Genomic DNA, 25,700 nt, shown 5'->3' with positions numbered 1-25,700 from the left:
CACAATATTGATTCTTCCAATCCAAGAACATGGTATATCTCTCCATCTGTTGGTATCATCTTTAATTTCTTTCATCAGTGTCTTATAGCTTTCTGCATACAGGTCTTTTTGCTCCCTAGGTAGGTTTATTCCTAGGTATTTTTTTGTTGTTGTTGCAGTGGTAAATGGGAGTGTTGCCTTAATTTCTCTTTCAGATTTTTCATCATTCGTGTATAGGAATGCAAGAGATTTCTGTGCATTGATTTTGTATCCTGCAACTTTACCAAATTCATTGATTAGCTCTAGTACTTTCCTGGTGGCATCTTTAGGGTTCTCTACGTATAGTATCATGTCTTCTGCAAACCGTGACAGTTTTACTTCTTCTTTTCCAATTTGTATTCCTTTTATTTCTTTTTCTTCTCTGATTGCCATGGCTAGGACTTCAAAACTATGTTGAATAATAGTGGTGAGAGTGGACACCCTTTTCTTGTTCCTGATCATAGAGGAAATGCTTTCAGTTTTTCACCATTGAGAATGATGTTCGCTGTGGGTTTGTTGTATACGGCCTTTATTATGGTGAGGTAGGTTCCCTCTATGCCCACTTTCTGGAGAGTTTTTATCATAAACGGGTGTTGAATTTTGTCAAAAGCTTTTTCTGCATCTATTGAGATGATCATATGGTTTTTATTCTTCAATTTGTTAATATGGTTTATCACATTGATTGATTTGCGTATATTGAAGAATCCTTGCATCCCTGGGATAAATCCCACTTGATCATGGTGTGTGATCCTTTTAATGTGTTGCTGGATTCTGTTTGCTAGTATTTTGTTGAGGATTTTTGCATCTATATTCATCAGTGATATTGGTCTGTAATTTTCTGTTTTTGAGTATCTTTGTGTGGTTTTGATATCAGGGTGATGGTGGCCTCATAGAGTGAGTTTGGGAGTGTTCCTTCCTCCGCAATTTTTTGCAAGAGTTTGAGAAGGATGGATGGGTGTTAGCTCTTCTCTAAATGTTTGATAGAATTCACCTGTGAACCCATCTGGTCCTGGACTTTTGTTTGTTGGAAGATTTTTAATCACAGTTTCAATTTCATTACTTGTGATTGGTCTGTTCATATTTTCTATTTCTTCCTGGTTCAGTCTTGGAAGGTTATACCTTTCTAAGAATTTGTCCATTTCTTCCAGGTTGTCCATTTTATTGGCATACAGTTGCTTGTAGTTGTCTCTTAGGATGCTTCGTATTTCTGCAGTGTCTGTTGTAACTTTCCTTTTTCATTTCTAATTATATTGCTATGAGTCCTCTCCCTCGTTTTCTTGATGAGTCTGGCTAATGGTTTATCAATTTTGTTTATCTTCTCAAAGAACCCGCTTTTAGTTTTATTGATCTTTGCTATTGTTATCTTTGTTTCTATTTCATTTATTTCCACTCTGATCTTTATGATTTCTTTCCTTCTGCTAACTTTGGGTTTTGTTTGTTCTTCTTTCTCTAGTACCTTTAGGTGTAACATTAGATTGTTTATTTGAGATTTTTCTTGTTTCCTGAGGTAGGCTGGTATAGCTATATACTTCCCTCTTAGAACTGCTTTTGCCACATCCCGTCGGTTTTGGATCATCGTGTTTTCTTTGTCATCTGTCTCTAGGTATTTTTTGATTTCCTCTTTGATTTCTTCAGTGATCTCTTGGTTATTTAGTAATGTACTGTTTAGCCTCCATGTGTTTGTGCTTTTTACTTTTTTTTCCTGTAACTCATTTCTAATCTCATAGCGTTGTAGTCAGAAAAGATGCTTGATATGATTTCAATTTTCTTAAATTTACTGAGGCTTGATTTGTGACCCAAGATGGGATCTATCTTGGAGAATGTTCCATGAGCACTTGAGAAGAAAGTGTAATCTGCTGTTTTTGGATGGAATGTCCTATAAATGTCAATTAAATCTATCTGGTCTATTGTGTCATTTAAAGCTTCTGTTTCCTTATTTATTTTCATTTTGGATGATCTGTCCATTGGTGTAAGTGAGGTGTTAAAGTCCCCCACTATTATTGTGTTACTGTCGATTTCCTGTGTTATCGCTGTTAGCAGTTGCCTTATGTATTGAGGTGCTCCTATGTTGGGTGCATATATATTTATAATTGTTATATCTTCTCCTTGGATTGATCCCTTGATCATTATGTAGTGTCCTTCCTTGTCTCTTGTAACATTCTTTATTTTAAAGTCTATTTTATCTGATATGAGTATTGCTGCTCCAGCTTTCTTTTGGTTTCCATTTGCATGGAATATCTTTTTCCATCCCCTCACTTTCAGTCTGTATGTGTCCCTAGGTCTGAAGTGGGTCTCTTGTAGACAGCATATATATGGGTATTATTTTTGTATCCATTCAGCAAGCCTGTGTCCTTTGGTTGGGGCATTTAATCCATTCAAATTTAAGGTAATTATCGATACGTATGTTCCTATGACCATTTTCTTAATTGTTTTGGGTTTGTTTTTGTAGGTCCTTTTCTTCTCTTGTGTTTCCCACTTAGAGAAGCTCCTTTAGCATTTGTTGTAGAGCTGGTTTTGTGGTGCTGAATTCCCTTAGCTTTTGCTTGTCTGTAAAGCTTTTGATTTCTCCATTGAATCTGAATGAGATCCTTGCCCGGTAGAGTAATCTTGGCTGTAGGTTCTTCCCTTTCAACACTTTAAGTGTATCATGCCACTCCCTTCTGGCTTGTAGAGTTTCTGCTGAGAAATCAGCTGTTAACCTTATGGGAGTTCCCTTGTATGTTATTTTTCATTTTTCCCTTGCTGCTTTCAATAATTTTTCTTTGTCTTTAATTTTTGTCCGTTTGATTACTATGTGTCTCCACATGTTTCTCCTTGGGTTTATCCTGTGTGGGACTCTCTGTGCTTCGTGGACTTGGGTGGCTATTTCCTTTCCCATGTTTGGGAAGTTTTCTTCAAGTATTTTCTTCTTCAAATATTTTCTCTTCAAATATTTCCTCGGGTCCTTTCTCTCTCTCTTCTCCTTCTGGGACCCCTATAATGCGAATGTTGTTGCGTTGAATGTTGTCCCAGAGGTCTCTTAGGTTGTCTTCATTTCTTTTCATTCTTTTTTCTTTATTCTGTTCCACAGCAGTGAATTCCACCATTCTGTCTTCCAGGTCACTTATCCGTTCTTCTGCCTCAGTTATTCTGCTATTGATTCCGTCTACTGTAGTTTTCATTTCAGTTATTGTATTGTTCATCTCTGTTTGTTTGTTCTTTAATTCTTCTAGGTCTCTGTTAAACATTTCTTGCATCTTCTCGATCTTTGCCTCCATTGTTTTTCCGAGGTCCTGGATCATCTTCACTATCATTATTCTGAATTCTTTTTCTGGAAGGTTGCCTATCTCCACTTCATTTAGTTGTTTTTCTGGGGTTTTATCTTGGTCCTTCATCTGGTACATAGCCCTCTGCCTTTGCATCTTGTCTATCTTTCTGTGAATGTGGTTTTTGTTCCACAGGCTGCAGGATTGTAGTTCCTCTTGCTTCTGCTGTCTGCCCTCTGGTGGATGAGGCTATCTAAGAGGCTTGTGAAAGTTTCCTGATGCGAGGCACTGGTGGTGAGTAGAGCTGACCGTTGCTCTGTTGGACAGAGCTCAGTAAAACTTTAATCCATTTGACTGCTGATGGGTGGGGCTGGGTACCCTCCCTGTTGGTTGTTTGGCCTGAGGCAACCCAACACTGGAGTCTACCTGGGCTCTTTGGTGGGGTTAATGGCAGACTCTGGGAGGGCTCACGCCAAGGAGTACTTACCGGAACTTCTGCTGCCAGTGTCCTTGTCCCCATGGTGAGCCACAGCCACCCCCTGCCTCTGCAGGAGACCCTCCAACAGTAGCAGGTAGGTCTGGTTCAGTCTCCTGTGGGGTCACTGCTCCTCCCCCCCGGGTCCTGATGTGCACACTACTTTGTGTGTGCCCTCCAAGAGTGGAGTCTCTGTTTCCCCCAGTCCTGTTCAAGTCCTGCAATCAAATCCCACTAGCCTTCAAAGTCTGATTCTCTAGGAATTCCTCCTTCTGTTGCTGGACCCCCAGGTTGGGAAGCCTGACGTGGAGCTCAGAACCTTCACTCCAGTGGGTGGACTTCTGTGGTATAAGTGTTCTCCAGTCTGTGAGTCACCCACCCAGCAGTAATGGGATTTGATTTTACTGTGATTGCGCCCCTCCTACCGTCTCATTGTGGCTTCTCCTTTGTCTTTGGATGTGGGTATCTTTTTTGGTGAGTTCCAGTGTCTTCCTCTCAATGACTGTCCAGCAGCTGGTTGTGATTCTGGTGTTCTCGCAAGAGGGAGCGAGAGCACGTCCTTCTACTCCACCGTCTTGGTTCTGATCTGTCCAAAGTTTTAAATGTACACTTTCCTTCTGGCTATTAGGAATTGTATGTTAAGAAGTCCAAGACTGGCCTTCAGAAGAAGCTGAATCAGGCACTCTCTGCCCCTCAGTCAGAGTTTGGGACTAGAGCTGTGTCCCAACCACCTTCTGCTACTGGTTGTTAGCAGTGACTGTGGGCAAGTTGAACTGCCTCTCTGGGCTTCTCTGTCCTCATCAGAAAAATGAATGGGTAAAATAGGCAGTTTTTAAATTGATGGAGGACCACTTAGCCTGGAAACTGTGTTCTTCTCTACAGAGAGAGATGGACTGTAAGAATTTCCCCTCGAGCTTGCACCTCCCTACAAGCTTTTCCCATATAAGAAATCTGTTACATAATCTGCACTAGATACTTTAAACAAGTTAAGTCTACAAAGTGAAATTTCATAAATATCTTCAGTAAAAAATAATCTATATATATTTCAGTTCTAAAATGATCAGATGTAGCCAAGAATTTCCTATCAGTAATAACTCTGAAACATTAGAGCCCCCCCAGTTCCCGATGTTATAAATAGACTTTCCAAAACTGCTCATCACTTAGTAATTCAATCATTCTGAAATAATCTCTTTTTAAGCACTGAAGTAGCATTCAGGAATATAAAAAAATAAGTAAAACACTATCTCTGCCTTCAGGAGTTCACCATAGTAGTCAGTATGTCATTAGATAATAAGTTCTAGCAGCAAGACATGCGAAATCAACAATTAAACTGCAATTTGGCAAAACAAAACAAAGCAAAAGAAAACCAAAAAAATGTGTGAAAGCATAAAAGAGATGTATCACTTTGGAGACTTAGCCCATGTCTCCAATGGACAAAAACAAAAGTCTGCTTTTCTGCAGAACTGGCAAATTCAGCATGCTTGGAACTTTGGATCTGTATGTTTGATCTTTCCTAAATGAATACTGCAGTTGAATCAGTCAATAGCAATCAAATTCCTTGCATTGGTTTGGCTATAATTTTTCTGGCTGTATTGCAGACTTGCCATAAATACACAAAAAGCTCCACAGAGACTGAACTTTCAAGCAAACTTTCATGTCGATCGGATGAATGATCTGTAAATTATATTGAATCCAATATTTCACAATATACCCTAGCAACTTTCCCACTTGTTTATTGCCAAACTGTGCATTTCCAACAGTTTAGGGTCTGGCACAGTAGGTTCAACACCTGGCTATTCATTAGAATCAACTAGGGAGCTTTTTAAAAAGTTCCCAAGAGTCTGGGGTGGAATCTGGGCAATGGCATTTTTTAAAAGCCTTCCCAGGTAAATCCAATGTGCAGTTACTGTCCTAGAGTATAGAGTCCCTATGCTAAGTCTAATTTTTCACTATTTACTATTTACTTCATTAAAAAGAACAGAAGAAATTCCTCGTCAGCGCAATGTTGGAATGAAACATAAGAAAGCAGAGAAGAGTTAACTTCTTTTCTTACTAAGAACCATATCCCAAATTGACTGAGTAGCCGCTGGTCGTGTTTATCATCATCTTTGTTGTCAAAGTCAGCGTGATCCAGGGAATGGTGGGAGGAGGAGAGGCCCAGCTGCCGCCGGCGATTGAGCTCATGTTCCCGCTGCTCAGCATGGAACTCGGCTTCTTTCAACAAGCTGCCAAAGGGGAGAGATTTCAAGTTAGACTGCCAAAACACATTCGAGATTATGACCTATTCAGAGCAATTACTTCATGAGTACTCAAGCATCACTCATTGCTCTCCTTTAAATGGGAAGGAGCCTAATTTCCTTACTATTTTCTACTCCATCCCCATTTCAAAGGTGAACAAACTGAGACACAAAGAGGCTACCTCCTCCAAACAATTAGAATCAAGCAGAACTGATGCCTTCTGGCTTCTAGTTCACCAACCATCCCACTATATGTCAATGCTTCTCCTATATCTAATATGAAGCTGTGTGGACATCAGATGCATAATACAAGGAAAGACTGAGGAACTGGTACCCAGATGGAAAACTATTTAATATCTAGTATTCAAAGACCCGACAGTGAGCAACGAAGAGTCCTTTCTCACTTGCTAAGCAAATGACAATTTAAAAACATAATACCCAATGTTGGCAAGGGTTTAGCAAAAACTATTAGTTTCATACAGTGATGTATGAAATTCACATACACTCTTTGAAAATCAGTTTGGTAATGTATCAAGCACCATTAAAATATTCAGACCCTTTGACCCGGTCAACCACCTCTGGTCATCTACCCTAAGAAAAAATATATACGAACAGCACTATACACAAAAATAGTTATCAGAGTTATTTTTAACAGTAAAAAAAAAAAAAGAAGGAAGAAACTGAAATATCTACTGGTGGAGGAAAATAATCTAGATAAATATTATGTAGGCACTAAAAAGGATAAACGTGGAAACTACACAACATGGAAAAGAGCTAATGGTATAAGGTTACATCAGAAAGAATGTGGATACACTGTGATTGCAGTTATATAAACAAAATATGCATTTGAATAAACCTAGAAGAACATGTGCAAAAGTGATGATGATGAGAGCAGTATGGCTGATTTTTTTTCCTATTTCCAAATTTTCTGTAATGTTTTATTTAGCAAACATTTACTGCACTTCTACATGTATCAGCCACTGGGATAAGAGAAACAGAAGACTTAGTCCCTCGCTTTAAAACTTGCATTCTGGGGCTTCCCTGGTGGCGCAGTGGTTGAGAATCTGCCTGCCAATGCGGGGGACACGGGTTCGAGCCCTGGTCTGGGAGGATCCCACGTGCCGTGGAGCAACTAGGCCCGTGAGCCACAAGTACTGAGCCTGCGCGTCTGGAGCCTGTGCTCCGCAACAAGAGAGGCCGCGATAGTGAGAGGCCCGCGCGCCGCGATGAAGAGGGGCCCCCGCTTGCCACAACTAGAGAAAGCCCTCGCACAGAAACGAAGACCCAACACAGCAAAAACAAATTAATTAATTAATAAACTCCTACCCCCAACATCTAAAAAAAACTTGCATTCTAATATTTTTTCTTAATTTTTAAAAATCTTGCCTCAGTGAATATTATACAAAAAGAGAACAAATCTAGAGGTTATCACTTCTAAAGCTTCCTTTTTTGTGTGTGACAGAAGGAGAAAAAGCCAGAAGCCTGCAGGATCAGGCCCCTGCCTTACTCCACAGCCTTCTGGTTTACTCCAGTACCGAATTATCTAGAGCTCTCCCATCCTTCACTGCTATCAGTCAGGTCTGGGACAGCCTTATTCCCACCTCTCACTCTGACTGGCGCCTCCACTTCATTCCCCTAAGACCCCCTACTCTGTGTTGTCATTGTGCTCACCACACTGGATTGCAATTTCGTTCTTCTGTTTTTATAGTCCCTACATGGGTAACTTGAAAGCAGAGGTTACATTTTACTCTCTTCTGTCTTCCAAGTGTCTGATACATGCCTGGCACATAACTGGCATTAGATAAAAATATTTGTTGAATGAATGAATTAAAACATCGTCATTGCAACATTGTGGAAGTTGAGCTGCCTGGCTGAGGGCACTTGAAGTTGAATTAAATTTGCACATCTCGGACTTCCCTGGTGGCGCACTAGTTAAGAATCCGCCTGCCAATGCAGGGGACGTGGGTTCGAGCCCTGGTCCGGGAAAATCCCTACATGCCACAGAGCCACTGCGCCCGTGTGCCACAACTACTGAGCCTGCGCTCTAGAGCCCACGTGCCACAACTACTGAAGCCCACGCGCCTAGAGCCGGTGCTCCGCAACAAGAGAAGCCACCGCAGTGAGAAGCCCGCACACCGCAACGAAGAGTAGCCCCTGCTCGCCGCAACTAGAGAAAGCCCGCGTGCAGTAGCAAAGACCAATGCGGCCAAAAATAAATAATAAATAAATAAATAATTTTAAAAATAAATAAATAAATTTGCACATCTCAATGTGAACAGGGTGGCTCAAAGCAAAGGCAGTGTTTTCAGGGTAAGTTTCTAATGAAGCTGTTACCTAATCACCGCCTCCACGGCGCAGACAAGTTCCTCGGCACCACATTCTCGAGTGTTGATGGGTGGAGGGGAGGTCTGATAGAGGTGGGTCTCCGAGGCAGCTCCCAGTTCGTTACTGTGATGATTTGAGTGGCATCTTTTGCAGTACCGAACAGGCCTGTTTCCGTGACGACCACAACACCCTGCTGAAAAGCAGGTGACAACAGCTCTTCTAACGTGGGAACTGCAGTTCTAGAACAAAAAGAGTGAAATCAATTAAAAGTCACCACTGAGGTAAATTTGGCTACTAATTGGAACAAATGGAAACTTAAAGGGCCACTGGAAGTGGCAGCACATTTCTGAAGTGCCACTAGTTTCCAAAATGCAGGTCATCTCTAACCAGTGAGATTTCAGCTATAGTTAAAAATAAAGGTGAGAAGTGGTTTCTATTAGCGTGAGTGGTAGAAACGTTCTAAATATGAGTGAAACTGTTGAAAAGTCCTCTGTAAAGTGACCTCAGCCATGGGGCATGGGGGTCTTCCTGGATTATTTCAAGTTAGCATTTCAAGAGTTTTCAGCAGAAATATGAAAAAAAATTAAAACTGTGGTCCAGAGAGAGTGCATCACAGCACATCAGAGTCGGAAACAAACAATTTTAACCCCTAAAATAAACTTTCAAAATTATTTTATCCACCACCTAAAGAGCCGATTTCCACTGCAGCTCATCTGTCCTTGGTGCATTCAAGGACAGGCAGGGAGCTGTGCTGCACCGAGCTGATGACCCCAAAGCTGGCCTGTCCATCCCCACCGGCACTCTTTCTATCAAGACCTAAAGAATATGTCAGTGGACACCACAGGAACATCAAAACACAGCAAGAACCATTCACAGACTCAGCGGCTGACATCAACTAGAGGAAAGGAGTCAACAGATGAAGTGAGAAAAGTGGTGCAGTATAAGAGAGATTCTGAAGCTCAGGGGGGTTTATTATCAGACCTGCCCTGACAAGAAGCAGGGGAGAAAGGCAGCGCCCACATAATGCAATTTGAGGAGCAATCAGGAAATATCCCTGACCTCTGCACAAAACTGTGCCCAAGCCTTTTAGAGATGTCACCACCACATAATCAATGTCTTGTGTCAAGAGAGCATTTCAGTCTTTCAATAGAGCTTATTAAGATGGAACATACTGAAAAAGAATGAATATATGTATATGTATAACTGAATCACTTTGCTGTACATCTGAAACTAACACAACATTGTAAATCAACTATAATCCAATAAAATTTTTTAAAAGATGGAATATAATAGGGGAAATAATATCCTAAGCCATTATGAACTCAGGGCTTGAGGAAGACTGAAAACCTTCCATGACAGATATCTTGCGAAGTGCGGAGACAGAAGAAGGAAAAAGGCAAGTACAAAACCTATGTCCAAACATTGACAATGTATTGAATTGCCTATCGGAACAACCATCTCAAAGTAAGGCTTGTTCCACTTCGATTTTAGCACAAGCCTTTGGATACGAGTGCTGGGAAATCTCATTTTCTGAACAGGACCCAGGTCAATAAATCATAAAAGCAAGTTTAAATTTTTTATGATCTTTTTTCCCTTTTATTAACAAGTTTTTTAAAATTATTTGTTAAAATACAGTGTGCTTCCTCTGCATCTGAAGCCCAGGTCTTCTTCAGCATCCAAGTCAGCCCTGACTTCTCCAAGTGAGGTGTCTTTCCTGCTTTGTGCCTTTTCTTTCTCTTTCACTTACTAAATTTCATTCTGGAAGCACATGAATCCTTACCGGTTTGGGGCTTCTCCAAACCAAACCAAACCAAACCCAACCACATCACTAGCAGGGTGGGTTATATCGGAGTACATTGTTAGTGTTTATTTCTTCCTTTCAGTTATAGTTAGTCTTTGTTCCTCCGGGATTCCCACTGTTACATAAACAATAGGATGTGGATATGGGTTTAGTGGGTAGTTATTAGCTATAATAAAGTCCCAACGTTTAAGGCCTGCAATTTCCAATCCTATTTTCTGGTCACAAATTATTTACATTCTTCCCACATGCAAATTCCTGGCTGGAGGTCCAAGGTCTTCTTGTCTAAATTAAGTCCAGCTGTGGGTGAGGCTCTTTTGGTTTAGTTCCTCAGATATGCTTTCATGAGCCTTGAATCTGGATGGGCTGTGGCTGCTTCAACCAAGAGAGCACGGCAGAAGTGATACTCACAGGACTCCCAAGGCAAATTCTAAAAGGACATGCAGCTTCCAACTTGCTGTCTTAGAATATTCTCTCTTCAGAAGCTTCCTCATCAGGATACTCTTAGAACTGTGCCATGGTCAAGGCACATGGAGAGGCAATGTGTAAGTCTCTACTCTAAGCCCAGCCTTCAAGTCACCTCATCCCAGAGCCCAAACATATGATCTAGATGTCTCTAGGTAATTCCAGCCCCTAACTAGTCAAGTTAGTCTTCCCAGATGAGGCCCCAAACATCATCAAGCAGAGATAGGCTGTGGACTGTGTCCTGTCCAAATCCCTGACCCTCAGAATCTGTAAGCATAATTAAATAGTTGTTGTTTCATGCTGCTACATTTTGAGTGATTTCTTAGGTAGTATCTGGACATACTGTGTATGTTAGTATCTGGAATATCAACTAAAAGTCAACCTGCCTTATCCCCATGTGCCGTCAATTCTAAATAATATCAGCAATAAAATACTTTGCCCCTAAATAACCTTTGGTTGGTCAAAGTTCTAAACAGTTGCTGTGGTTCCTACTAAGTTTTAATAATATATTTCCAAGCCACAATCAGTCCTAAACCCTGTGGACTCAGCTACATGTATTCATTTCAAAAGTAAATTAGAGAGATTTCCCTTAGGTTCAGATTCAGCTGGGCATGTTTTCAAAGGTTCGCTCTAGCCACTCTGTTTCACTGCTTTGAATTTTAAACATAAATAAATAATTCCAAGTGGTCTCACAGAACAGCAGAATTGAAATAAAGCATCTGTCTCTTGATGCTTATTTGATACAATTTTTTAATTTATTTTTTTACTGAAGTATAGCTGATTTACAATGTTGTATTTGATACAATCTTGATGTTTATCTCAAACCTACTATTCAAATGTAGGAATATGTAGTACTGAATATGTAGTACTGAAAGACACAAACTTTGTCCAAAGCAAGCTCAAACAATTCTGATCTATTAGGAACTTAAGGAAAGTTCTCCAAATTAACTTTCATATAAAACACAACATTTATTAAAGGATAAGTAATAAAAATGTGCTAATTTTAACCTTATTACTCAAAATAATTTTGTCATATAAAGGAGGGGAGTGTTAAAAAATGATCCACCCTGGGTGTCAAGTATGTTACGTATACCACCAGAGCCAGGAAATGCCAATTTAGAAATAAAACTGTTTCTCGTCCTAGTCTCTCCAGCTTGTAAAAGATTCTCAAAGTAGGAAATAGCCTCGGAATAAAAATGAAATCAAAAGTATGCTGAATGACTATATGATCCCTTGTTAAAACTTCAGAAAGCTATATAAGGCGACGCCCAGTTGAGCCTTTCAGCTAGAACAGGGCTTCTAATAATGTTAAGGGCTGAAATGCCCAAAGTATAGAAGGCATTTCTATACTCAAAAAGAATTATAGATGTGCCTTTGAGGGCACTGAACCCCAATTAGATTCATTGAAAATCCACAAAGTTTTAAAGAGAGGCATACTAGCAAAAGTACCATCAGCAGACCAAACGGGACAGACACAGTTCAACACGAAAAGAGGACTATGGAACCCCAACTTCTACATACAGGAAGCAGACTGAGAGGGTTACTCAGCTGCAACATGGGCCATTTCTTATTATAAAGGAAAGATGTCTTAAAGAGTGGAGCAAAGATCCCAGGAAAGAAATGACTTAGGAAACTATCCCCAGGAAGCAAAATCAGATCCTAATCAAGGCATATTTGCTATTCCTTAAAGACAGAGGAACTGTTGACATGTTCCTGGCTGGAGCTGCTATTGACTAGTAACAGCTATCTGCTTCCCCTTCCTCTTTCTGAACAGGGGTCTATTGCTGTTATCCAATCCCTGTCTCGCATTTTGCGTTGGGTATGTAACTTGCCTTTTTAGTTCACAGGTCTCTGGTTCAAGAAAATTCGTACCCGAGGGGTTTCATCAGTGACCAGACCAGATGCAGATCATAAGACAATGGACTTTAAGCCTGAAGTCATAAATGGGTAAGACTTTTGGAGGTCTTATAAGGTGCTGAGAGTATTTGGTACATGGAAAGAATGTAAGTAACGATGCCCAGAGGGTCACAACCTTTTTGTATTTAGACTTCTATCCCAGAGCTACACATATGCTTTTATTTCAGATTACTTTTCAGAAACACTGTGCATAGATGGGTAAGCAAAAGCAGAAATGTAAATAGAGACCATCCAGACACAGCAATCTTGCATGCTGAATTATTTCCTTTCCCCCTTCACAAATACAGTGACATGTACACACTGGGAAACCATGGTGCAGAAATGAGGCAGATGTCAATGAATGAATTTACATACAAACACAGCAAATCATGCCCCACCACACAGATGGTTTGCTCTTACCTTCTTCTGACATATAGCAGATATTTCAGCTGTAAGGGGAAGGTACACAAAATATCAACAAAGAAAGAGAGCCCGTTTTAAATAAGGGCAGCCACCAAGGTGAGCAAAAAACAAGCTTAGTAACACAACCTCCAGACTTGGCCAAAACAGCTTCTCCCTTCTCTCATAAACTGTCATCTATTTATGTTTAATGAGGTTAAAATTACCTGTGGTATGTTTAATGAGGCTGCAAATATTTTCACCTATCCTTAGAAATAATTCAATCTTCTCAGACATGACTTAGAATTCAGATCAAATAACTTTAACCTCACCCCCTCATTTGACAGAGAACAAAATTGAGGGTTACATGGCTTCTTCAGAGTCACACGGGCCATCAATGGTACAGGCCAATCTGGAGCAAACGTCCCTGGACTCCCTGTCTACTGTCCTTCCATCACGCTGTGGCACTGAGTTGACGTGATATGCTTAGAGTTTCACCATGGAGATGATTTGCTGTATCAGAACTGCAGGAAAAAACTTAATAACTTGGATGAATTAGACTCAAACTATCAACTTACATCAGTCCTTAACTAGTGCAAAACCAGCTGCAGGCTTATTTAAGAGAAAGCAATTTCAAACCCATGGACTGGCCAGCTGGAGTAAGGCTGTCAAATTACTTTAGTACTTCAGGATTGACTTTAATAAATGGATAAAAACTCTTTTTAGTGCGCATGCCAATTATTTCCATGAAAACTGATGCTTGAGAGTAACTGAAAATAATTTTTCCAAGAATCTGTTAACATTTCCCATGAAATAGTAAGTGCTCAAAAAATAGACTAAATGCCTGTGTCACAATTTATTAAAAAGATCAAAGATAAATGTCTCCCAAACTCTGTCTGGAAATTATGAATTAGCGGATGTCAAATCAATGAAATTAACAACTCAGTTGTTAAAACTGATTTTGTATAATTAATGGTTATTTAACAGTTTGATATCTTGGAGTTTATCTTAACCTGAGGTTAATGGGTCACATCTCTGGATAAATAATGCAAAGTTATTATCAGTTTTCTTCCACAGATGAATACCATCTGCAGATCATGGCCAGAATTCAGCAACATATCTGAAATTTAAAACATAGTTTAGAACCTGACTATGGGTTTTACCTCGGAGCACTGGAAGTTCACTAATTTAAGGGGGAAAAAAGGTTACCTTTACCCATATAAGCCCAAGTCTTTTTACAGATATTCTTATATAAAATTTTTAAGTGTCTCTTTAAAGGATATAGAGGCTGACATTATTGACCCATTTTACAGATGCAGAGCACTCACTAAACAATTTATTTCTTCAGGTTGAGATAACCTAATATTAAGAGTTAGACTACAAAGAAGGAGTGTAATTATCATCAGGCAAAGAAGGACCTTAAGTTTTGAAAAAAGTGTTAACCGAATTTAGTTAACATGAGGTTTTTACATTTCTTTTTAAGTGAGGCCTTTCATAAAAATTCTTTTAGTATCTACCTCTGAAGTCATAGATCAAGTTCTTCCTGGGTGCCTGATCTGTGCTCAGTATGCCCCCAGCTTTTTCCACTTTTCATCTTTCCTCTGCTAAGTGTTTTTCCTGGTCATTTCATCCTGCAATTAGGTGGCCGGAATACCTGCTTCCCCATGTGTAGGGAAACACTCTGTCTGCAACCTGCCAACTTATCAGGCACAGCTTTCAGAACTCTAGCAAACTGCAAGCGTTACAATCTCGTCTTTTCACTGAGATGGGTCAGATATATTTATCCCCATTTTACTGAAGGGGAAACTGACTCTCAGAACGATTAAATAATTTTCCCTAAAAACACAGAGCTGGTAACCATGGCAGGAGAAAGACCCATTATTTATGCTCTTCTCACTGATGTTCCTTATTTCCTTTCTGACTTGCACAGCAAACGTATCACTGGCAACACCTGTTATATACACAGAAAACCCCTTAAGGCAGAATCCAGCTTTGGTCATACAGAATCCTAATTCCAACACCTACCTCTAATTGTGGTGGAGATGATACCTCTTCCCTCATTATTAAATGTGTGGGTATATTACAAGCAAGACACTGATATCATGCTTCATATCAGTGAATATGCACAGAAAGTAATACTTCGGTTGCTGTCTTTGTAAAATAAAACAGTACAAAAGGAGAAAAATCAACGGTGCCATTAGTCATGATTACTCATTATTCATCCCTTCTGAAGTAAGCCATACCTTGCGGCAGAAGAACGTCAATCAACCATTCACTGTGGTCCCTATAAAGAAAAACAGAATTCATTTTTGAACTTTGTTGCAATGTTACCCTTCCACATGAAGGTTTATAAGCTGCACGCTATTGCTAAAAGGCTTTTAATATAAAGGATGTGTAATTAAGAGCACTATCATAATAAACTATTTAAATGTCTAATGCATTCCATCTAAATTATAAATTATAGGCATTTCATCATATTCAGTTATCTTTAAATGATACTTTCCAGATGCTAATTAAGTCAACCAAAATACAGCATGATTTGTACAAAGCTGAGTGTGAGTCTGTGAAACGAACAAGCATAGAAATCCCATATGAATTTTATGTCATGTTTGAAAACCACAGCTTTCTTTTATTTTTCTCTGCGGCCTTTTTCACAGGGTCACTTGAAGAGTGGAGCTGCTTTATTAAGTGGAATTGCTTTCTCTTGTCACATGGAGAGAAATACTGCAATTTTTCAGAGCTGAAATCTTTTCAAATGAAAGTTTGATATATATTAAATATCTGACAAACTAACCTTTAAAAAACAGAGAGGCTAGTGGAAAATGAAGGTAACAACCAATTTAAGTCGAAGTGATTATTCTTCTCTTCTCACTGTAGCCCTATTTCCTTTGCTTATACCTACCCTGCAATCCTCTGGCTGCATTCTTCACAGAGATACAATGGGGGTGGTTTATCACCCAAAGCTACAGACAGGGAGGGGTCTATACACATCTGAAACACATGAAAAGACAGAATGAACTCTCCTGTTTATCACGTTCCCTATATCAAGGGCACAAATGTTTCGATAATAGATTTTCGAAAGCAAAGTAGAATAAATATTTTCAGTAAAACCCATTCAACCTATAACTGTTTTCCCACATTGGAGTTTTTCATTTCTCCTGTTATTGGCAATTCAAGTCACAAATAGTGTCAAGAAATCCACCCTCTGGACTTCCCTGGTGGTGCAGTGGTTAAGAATCTGCCTGCCAATGCAGAGGACACGAGTTCAAGCCCTGGTCTGGGAGGATCCCACATGCCGCGGAGCAACTAAGCCCGTGCACCACAACTACTGAGCCTGCGCTCTAGAGCCCGTGAGTTGCAGCTACTGAACCACAACTAATGAAGCCTGTGCACCTAGAGCCCTTGCTCCACAACAAGAGAAGCCACCGCAATGAGAAGCCTGCGCACCGCAACGAAGAGTAGCCCCCACTCGCCACAACTAGAGAAAGCCCGCGCACAGCAACGAAGACCCAACGCAGCCAAATATTAATTAATTAATTAATTATTTTAAAAAAAGAAATCCACCCTCATTCTATAAAGATAAAAAATCATCTTGTGGGTTTCCCTGGTGGCTCAATGGTTAAGAATCCACCTGCCAATGCAGGGGACACAGGTTCGTGCCCTGGCCCGGGAAGATCCCACATGCTGCGGAGCAACTAAGCCCGTGCTCCACAACTACTGAGCCTGCACTGTAGAGCCCACGAGCCACAACTACTGAGCCCATGTGCCACAACTACTGAAGCCTGTGTGCCTAGAGCCCATGCTCCGCAACGAGAAGCCACGACAATGAGAAGCCCGCGCACCACAACAAAGAGTAGACCCGGCTCACCGCAACTAGAGAAAGCCCATGCGCAGCAACGAAGACCCAACACACACACAAAAAAAACAAAACATCCTGTTCTGTGGCTGTTCAAATTGCTTCTGTATTACTCATATAGTAACTCCTTCTTTAATGCAGTAAACGCAGTAATCTCTCTTTGGGAAAAGGAAAATGTATTATTAAGATTTAAAAATCATAACTGTTACCGAAATGCTGGCAGTAGAGAATTTTGCTTCTCAAGATAGACCTCATTCAGAAAACTTAGCATTAAATCTAACATTGAGTGATTCACTTTTCTTACTCTGGAATAAGTTCTATATATCCAACTTTCAACTTCAGGTAGTTTTTTTTCTTCCACATATGAACTGTAGTTTGTTTAACCCTGTAGTGCTCTGTTCAATTTTGAGTTATTTATGCCTGTTTTCATTAGTGTAAGTACAGAGATTAAAGTATTAATCTTAAATTGGTCATTAGGATATTTCAAATATCTGGATGTTTTAAATCAAATGGACAAAACATTCAATGACTAGTAAAAAATGAATTTTGTACTTTGCATTGGTTTAAATGTCTATGACTTACTGAACTCTTTTTTTTTTTTTTTTGGCTGCGCTGGTCTTCGTTGCTGCGCTCAGGCTTTCTCTAGTTGTGGCGAGCAGGGGCTACTCTTCGTTGTGGTGCTCGGGCTTCTCATAGCAGTGGCTTCTCTTGTTGCGGAGCACGGGCTCTAGGCACACGGGCTTCAATAGTTGTGGAGCACGGGCTCAGCAGTTGTGGCTCACAGGCTCTATAGCTCAGGCTCAGTAGTTGTGGCACACGGGCTTCGTTGCTCCACATGGCATGTGGGATTTTCCTGGACCAGGGCTCAAACCTGTGTCCCCTGCATTGGCAGGTGGATTCTTAACCACTGCGTCACCAGGGAAGTCTCAAAGTCGTTTTGAATTCTGTTCCTGCCCTTCAAGAAGTAATCAATCTATGCTATGGCTGAGTATGAGTTAACATGCCTAGTACACAAATTCTTCTAGAACTTCACTCTGCCTTTTCTTTAGGCTTTTTTTTTTTTTTTTAATGATTTGAAGGGGATAAATGAACTGAACTTATGACCCAAGCAGCCTGTCATTTAAAGTTAAAACCCTTAGGAGTTTCAATGGTTGGGGAAGTAAGAGTTAGAATTCCTAAACTTAAATAATTATACCATCAAAATCTGTAAATTATATATTCCCTGGTGCTAAAGGCCCAGTGTGAAAATTTTCCTTAGGTAACTTTCATGCTTCCTTTGATGCCGTGAATAACTACTTTCTGGTGTGTTAAATCAGGGATTGGCAAACTTTCTGTAAATGGCCAGGAAGTAAATATTTCAGGCTCCGTGGGGCATGAGTTCTCTGTCACAACTACAACTCTGCTGTTGTAGCATAAAAGCAGCCAGAGACAATATGTAAGCAAAAGAGCACAGCTGTGTTCCAATAAAACTTTACTTGCAAAAACAGGCAGCAGGCCATATTTAACTGCGGCCATAGCTTGCTGACTCCTGTGTTAGCTAATTATCTGGGATTCAAATATTTCATAAAGTGATTTTCAAATAGGACCAAGTAAAACCAAAAAACAGAGTGGGATATAATGAGCTATAATTTCCAACATACTTTCATTTTAGGATCCTATCATAACTTTTGGCTCTTGCCTTAAAAGTACTTTTTTGCAACCTACTGCATTATATGTATATATATGTATATATATATATAATGCTTTTCTATTTGGCAAATCATTATGTAACTGAGCAGGACCTTATGGGGCCTTCCCGAGACAAACCCTTCCCCCATATCCTCTGCTGTAGCTCCTCTCCGAAATACCTAGTTATATAACAGTATCTGATGAACATTTCCCGAGTTGTTTTACAGATACTAAAACCACCACTAAATGGAAGAAATTAACTACTTCATGATCACGAGCACTTTGTAGCCCCCAGACCTACTGGCACCTAAGGACTGATAAGGTTAGCCCCTGTGACATCACCGTGTTACCTCACCATCAACCAATTGAAGAATTGTGCACGAGCTGATCACAGACCCTGCGACCCCTCCCCCCTGCCCCCACCTGGCCTTTATAAATGCTTTGCTGAAACCCACCAGAGAGTTAGGGTGTTTTCAGCGCTAGCTGTCCCAGACTACTTGTATGGCGCCTTACAATAAATGCTGTGCTTTCCTTCACCACCAGCCGGTATCAGTAGATTGGCTTTACTGCACACAGGCGAGCAGACCCAAGTTTGGTTCATTACTGCCTAGAGGTATAACTCACTATTATGGAGATATTAGGCTTTTTGTGAAAATAAATCCATTTTCCCTGAGTTTTTCCCATGCACTCCATGTAGACCTCTTCTTCAGTATAGGTACTTTACTCTCATTTCTAATGAGTCATTGATACCTCTGTCAGGTAAAGATATTTTTTCATTCCATTCCAAAGTAAAAACTCCTAGGATGTTAGAACTGTAAAGAGTCATTAGAGGTTAGCTAGTTGACCTCTGACATGTTAAATGAATTAACATGACCCTTCAGATTTGTGGCTAGTAGTGTCAATCCTGTTCCACACTGAACAGGTCAGTTTACATCCACATTAATATGTTCACATCTGACTGTTACACTTAAAAATAGTTATTTTCTGTCTATAAATATAATACATGCCCAAGGTAAAGGCTTCAGAAAATGAAGAAAAGGAAAGAAGAAAATTTAAATAACTCATTAACCCTCCATCTCAATGTAATCACTGGTAATATTTTGATGAGAATTACTGGTTGGTGTTCATTATGAAGATGAATATAAAATTCATATATGTGATTTTTAAACTACATTTGCATCATACTGTACACTTCATAATTTCTTTTTCATTTAACATTATTCTGTAAGCATCTGGATGTTGGGTACCCTTGATTTACATGTCATATGCTCATATCTCTGTGGGTTTGTGGAGTGCTCATATTGTAAAGAAAGAATAACCCTGAGCCAGACCGGTGGTCGTGCAAAAACAGCCTCTGCACAGGAAATGACAACAAGAATATTCCCTTTCTGGGAAGCATAGAGTGAAAATGTAAAAGGAAGCCCTTTAAGAAAACTGGGACTGAGAAAGTAAAATTTGGGGGGGTGAGAAAAACGTTTAGAAACTAGATAGAGGTAGTGGTTGTACAACATTGTGAATGTGATAAATGCCACTGAATTGTCCACTCTAAAATGGTTAGTTTTATGTTATGTGAACTTTACCTCAATTAAAAAATGACAGAAAGTGGGATGGTTTGGCTTATCCTGGAGGACTGGCTATAGGGAATGGCCTGTGAGAAAAGTGAGGCCAGGCCAGAGGAGTAGACTGGGCTGTTTGCCTAAAGAGAGGGAGAATTTCTAATGCATGATGACTTCTGTGGGAAGGAAGCCAAAAACCATTACTAATCAGCAAGTCAGAGGACTCCCGAGAATGCAGTCTGACATAAAATCAAGGAAAAAATAACTGGAAAAATTAAACAGATTTTCAGTACCTCCTTTCTGTTGATGTCTGGGTGAACGAAAAGAGGGCACTGTAACTTAGGCAGAAAGAGGAAAGGACAGATATAGAAACTACGGGAATTGTGAAAGTCTCACCACTGTGAAGAATTAAGCTGAATACTATATGAACTCACTTGTGTTTAGCTCAAAATGTCCTCACACCAAAGAAAAGTACCTTTGAACCCCAAATGTTTATGGAAGTTCAGAGGAAGAGTACACATCGTAGAATGGGAGAGGACTAAGCTTCCATTGGTGCGTTACCCTCACCTGCTCTTTCTCAGCATAAATTCATTCAATTTACTTTCATCAAAAGCAGAGATCAAGCATAATAATAGAAGGATGTCCTTTGTTGGTAAGATATATGTAGATGACAATATGATAATTGGCACTCCTGTGCCACTTTTGGTATATGAAATACATGTTTTATTCCATTTAGAGTTCTTTTTGGTTCCATTGATATTTATATTTCTTATATCTCATTTTACCTCTTCTACTCTGTTTCTAAAAATTAGAGTATTATTTTTCTATTACTTGATAATCTTTACAATCTACCTCTCTATAGAACAAGAGAGGCAAACTTCCTTGACAATAGGTTCTAAAAAGCAACTTGAACTCTAATCACTTGACCTAACTCCCACTGCTCAGAATTTAAAAATCAACCCTTGTAAATCCAGACACAGGTCTCTCCAGCCAAGTGTTGTATCCGACAAATATACCAAAAGTAATTTTGTTAAGTGGTGTAATTATTTTTCTTAATTTTCTACTTCAAAGATTCAGGATTATAACAGGACAGAACCAATTAGATGTGGCAGGAAAAGAATAAGGCTGAGAGTCAAGGTACCTAGTTCTGTCTGCGTGACCTTAGGAGAGTGACTTGACCTCTCTAAACCACTGTTCCCTTACCTCTTTTGTAATTTTCCATGTGTTTGCTGTCCAACTACCACTCAGTCATTTCACAATTTTATCTGTTTTTGTCCTACGACTCTTGAATTCACATAGTCACACACTAGACCACTCATAACTTGTAGCAAACACATGAAAACAGGGCCAAAGTACATTCCCCTGAGTTTATTAGCCCAGACAGAAATCAGTCAAGGACTATGTAAGTGTTTCACCAGAATTATTCTGATAATTAGCGCCGTTCTCCACAGCACTTGGCTATGAACTCAGAGACAAATCTGCAGATATCACTATTCATTGCTCTGTCTTGAACCAATCCACCAGAGTACAGTCAGATCCAAGTAGAGTACAGTCATTTGAGATGACCACAGAGTACAGGCTTCTGCTTTACAGAGCAGGATGCAATCTCCATTTCATTCAGCAATTTGCTCCTGATAATCTGACCACTGACAATACACTACAGCACCATGTCTAATCAAACAGTACCTTCACAGCTGGCTTGTTAATTGCGTTGTGGCATTCAGTGTGCTGGCAGTGGATGGGGTTCCAAGCTGTAAAGCAAAGCATAGCTGATGAGTATTTCTCACTGACATTATTCACGCCCTAGGAAAACACAGCAGATACTTCACTAGTTGTCCTTAAATAGAACCATCATCAGAAGGTTTCCTAAAATAATTATTTTTTTTTCAGTCTATGAAGTATTTTTAAATTAAGCAAAGATATCACAACCCCATCCATTTTCCCATGGGGAGAGACAAGCTAATATAAGGTGGCATACCCAATACCATAATATTATTTCACAGTGATATACCATTAGTAAATTCTTAGAAGTTTTTACATCTGTGTTTTCACTTGATCCTCCCAACAACCCTGTGCGATAGATACAGCAGGTTATTAACCTCATTTTATGTGTAAGTTAAAATTTTAAAGGTTAAATAGTTTGCTACGGTCACAGAGTTAGTAAATGAAAAGCTACGACTAGAACATATATCTCTTGGTTCTCAAAACTGTGCTCTTTTCACTATAGTATACTATGCTAAACATCCTAGATTTTTGGCAGCAGGAAGTGTTTCAGATTAATAACAAGTGAAATGAGTAGTAAGGCAACCTCCACCATTCCATTTCCCACCCATCCCCATTAAATGTGGAGACTGAAAAGATGAGTTTCTTGCCCAAACGAAATGCGTCCCTCTCACACATTAGCCACAGTCTAAACCTCTGCTAGTCTGCTAATACCCAACTCCTCAACACAGTATACACACAGAATGAGGACAAGAACCAAGTGATCTGAGACAGATCAGAAAGAGAATTACAATTACTTCTCATCATCCAGATGATTCTGTAGCCCAAGGCACTTAGCTAACAATATTCCACCATTAAAAAAAAATGTAATAGGATTTTATGTTTGAAAGTAGGACATTTTTCTAAATCGCCATATTCTAATCCTATAGGACCATGGTTGGCCTAATATATAAAAATCTGCAGATGAGAAGATATTCTTAGTTACATGTCTAATTATAATCCAAAAATATTTGTTATTAATGATCTGAGCCTAATTTGTGCTCTGAACATTTTGTAAAATTTTCTAAGAGTGTCCCAACTTCCAATTCTTCTATGCTATTGTTAGACCAGGAATAAGATTATGTGTCTGATTTGGAATTCAGGAAAATATGGTCAACAGAACCAGTGACCTTAAAAAAAAAATACACAATGGGTCTACTTATTTAAAAAGAAGTACAGACTAGAACTACTACTATAATAACAAAATATCATATTGATTATATCTTTTGAGAGAAAGAAAGAGGAAATGAATGAGTAAGGAATGGATGAATGAAGAAATAATTTAAATAAAGACATGCCATATTTGTTTCCTACATGTGGAAAAGCCAAGATAGAGTAGCAACAAGTTTTCTTGTGTAATTAGAGAAATCTAGAGAAAAAAGAGTGCCTTCAACCAGTACAGAAGTTGCAAATACATGGAACGTGTACCCCATTCCTCCAATCCCAAACTCATGACAGATAAGAGCATTCTTTCCTGCTGAGTCTAGAACTGGCCTTAAAATCTTTCTCAACACTGAGCTCCAGGAAGTCACCACTAGTCAAAACAGAGTTGGCATACAAGATGAAATCTGCTAACCATCTCTGAATCCATGTATTATGAGAATATTTGCAGATCACTTTATAAATATTAAGAAAAAGTTCATGACATTTTTAGATAAAAGTAATATTTAAACTACATAACAACCGTTATGGCACAGGTACAAACAAATTAGAACGTGAAATGGCCATAGCACTTGATCAGAGCTCCAAAAACTCCTGCTCTGCCAGAAATCAGTGTTTTATATGTGGATGGTGGGGATATCTAGGAGGTCCTACTCCTCTTTTTATTCTATTTTTACAGGGTGTCACTAACTTAAGCACAGGTTGTAGAATACCTCCTTTAAGTTCACCAAAGTCACACACTAGATTTAAGCTTACTAGACCAGTGATTATTGGCTTTTGTTTTGTATCACAAATCATCTGTAAAGGTTTTTAAAATATGATGCCTGGAACCTCAAAGCCCAGGTATCTGTAACTGGGAAAAGCAACACAGTTGATTCTGATACAAGGACAATCTACATACCTTACCATATGGCAAATATTTTCATGATAGACCTCCCTTTATTTGAAAATAAAAACAAAAATATAGCATAAACATGGCAGACAAGAATTCTGCTTCCAACAATGACAGAGTAACTGGTATTAGACTCGCCCTCTTACCATAAATAACTAGAAACTAAAAAATACATGAAACAACTGTTTTAAGAAACTTGACTACAGGTAGTACAGGACAATGACCTTTGAGAGAAGAAACAATGAAATGAGTCCTACAATTACCCTTGGTTTCTTCCTGGAAGCAAGTTCCAGGTCTTGGTCCTAGAGGTAAAAAGATAAGCACAGTAGGGTGGTTTCATTGAGTAGAGGGGACAAAAAAAGAATTTAGAAAGGCAAAGAGGCTTAAATTTGCTGAGCAGAGTACCAAAGATGAGGGATCTATGCAAAGAAAGAGCTCCAGATATCTGAGTAGGAATCCTTTTGGGTCTTTGGCTTTACACTAAGCTGAGCATGTGTAAGGCAAAACTCCATTAAGCTGCTTAGAGAAAACTACGGGGGATCTGTAAGCTTAATAATTCCTACATCTCATACAGGGCTGAGAGATATTTGAGCTTCAACCGGCCAGAGTGGAGAGAACTCAGTGAAAACCTGGGATATTCAATTGAGACTCTGGGAGGTCACACCTTAGTCGTTGGGCTAAACTAACATTAGGGAAATGGCTAGTCCAGGTTCACCCTAAGAAAATATAAGAACAAGGCTTGAAAGGGTCACGCTGATCCACCAGTAAGCTGGCTGCCAAAACAAACTTCAATGCACTGTAATGGAAGGCAGCAAAATCCAGACACTCAATAATGTAATGTTCATGAAGTCCAGCATCCAGTCAAAAATTACTTGATATTTGAAAGGGGAAGAAAATATTATGCAAGAAAATATTACCCACAATTAGGAAGAAAAAATTGGCCAAGATAAACAAACCCAGAAACTACAGAGATGAGGTAATTAGCAAACAAAGACTTTAAAACAGCTATTATAAACATATTCAAAGTAAAACATGAACACAATGAGGACAGAGATGCAGGACATAATAAAACAACCAAATGGAATTTCTAAAAGTTAAAAATACAATATCAAAAATTAAAAATTCTCAGAATGGGCTTAAAGGAAGATTAGACAATGCAGAAGAAAAGATCAGTGAATTCAGAGATGTAACAACAGATCCTACCCAAACTGAAGTACTGGAAGAAAAATAAATAGAGCTTCAGTAAGCTGTGGGAAAATATCCAGGAATATACATGTGGTTAAAAGCCCAAAAGAAGCAAGGTTGTGGGGGTGGGGGTGGAGGCAAAAATTTGAAGAAGCAATGGTCAAATTTTTTCAAGTTTGATGAAAACTATAAACCCACAGGTCCAAGAAGCTCAATGAAGCTTAGGCAAAATAAAAGCAAAGAAAATAACACCAAAACTCATTATAATCAAACTGATGAAAACCAATGATAAAGAGAAATAACTTAAAAACAACCAGGGAAAAAAAGACATTACTTACAGGGGGACAAAGATAAGAATGATCACTGGTTTCTCGTCAGAAACAATGCAAGCCAGAAGACAATGGAACAACATCTTTAATAGGCTGAAAGAAAAAAACTGTCAACCTATAATTCTAGACCCAGTGAAAATATCCTTCAAAAATGAATATGAAATAAAGACTCTTTGAAGGCAAACACAAGATACGAGAATTCATTGCCACCTGAGCTCCACTACAAGAAAAGCTAAAGGAAGGTCTTCAGGCTGAAGGAAAGTGATACCAGATGGATGCTAGGGCCTACACAAAGGCATAAAGAGTTCTGGGCATGAAAAATACAGTGAATAACTACAAACAACTTTCTATATATATAGAAGTAAAATATTTGATAAAAAACTAAAAGGATGGGAAGGGGAAAATGAAAGTGCACAGGATTCTTGCATACGTGT

At 39.3% G+C, this 25,700-nt stretch overlaps 1 protein-coding gene across 1 annotated transcript in view; it reads right to left on the bottom strand.

The window, feature by feature from the left end:
• UNC79 (unc-79 subunit of NALCN channel complex) overlaps nucleotides 1-25,700 on the bottom strand; it is a 220,498-nt gene that overhangs the window by 140,793 nt on the left and 54,005 nt on the right. Inside the window, exons 8-13 of the mRNA XM_022576210.3 lie at nucleotides 21,625-21,689; nucleotides 15,761-15,849; nucleotides 15,102-15,142; nucleotides 12,880-12,908; nucleotides 8,310-8,539; nucleotides 5,792-5,963 (exon numbers count right to left, since the gene is read on the bottom strand). Of these exons, the coding sequence (XP_022431918.2) occupies nucleotides 5,792-5,963; nucleotides 8,310-8,539; nucleotides 12,880-12,908; nucleotides 15,102-15,142; nucleotides 15,761-15,849; nucleotides 21,625-21,689 (626 nt within the window). The remainder of the gene's footprint in view (nucleotides 1-5,791; nucleotides 5,964-8,309; nucleotides 8,540-12,879; nucleotides 12,909-15,101; nucleotides 15,143-15,760; nucleotides 15,850-21,624; nucleotides 21,690-25,700) is intronic.

Source organism: Delphinapterus leucas, chromosome 2 (assembly GCF_059928025.1).
Source record: "Delphinapterus leucas isolate spDelLeu-1000000601 "Yukka" chromosome 2, BTC_Dleu_Yukka2, whole genome shotgun sequence".
Lineage (NCBI taxonomy): Eukaryota > Metazoa > Chordata > Mammalia > Artiodactyla > Monodontidae > Delphinapterus > Delphinapterus leucas.
This window is presented reverse-complemented; position numbering and strand designations above follow the sequence as displayed.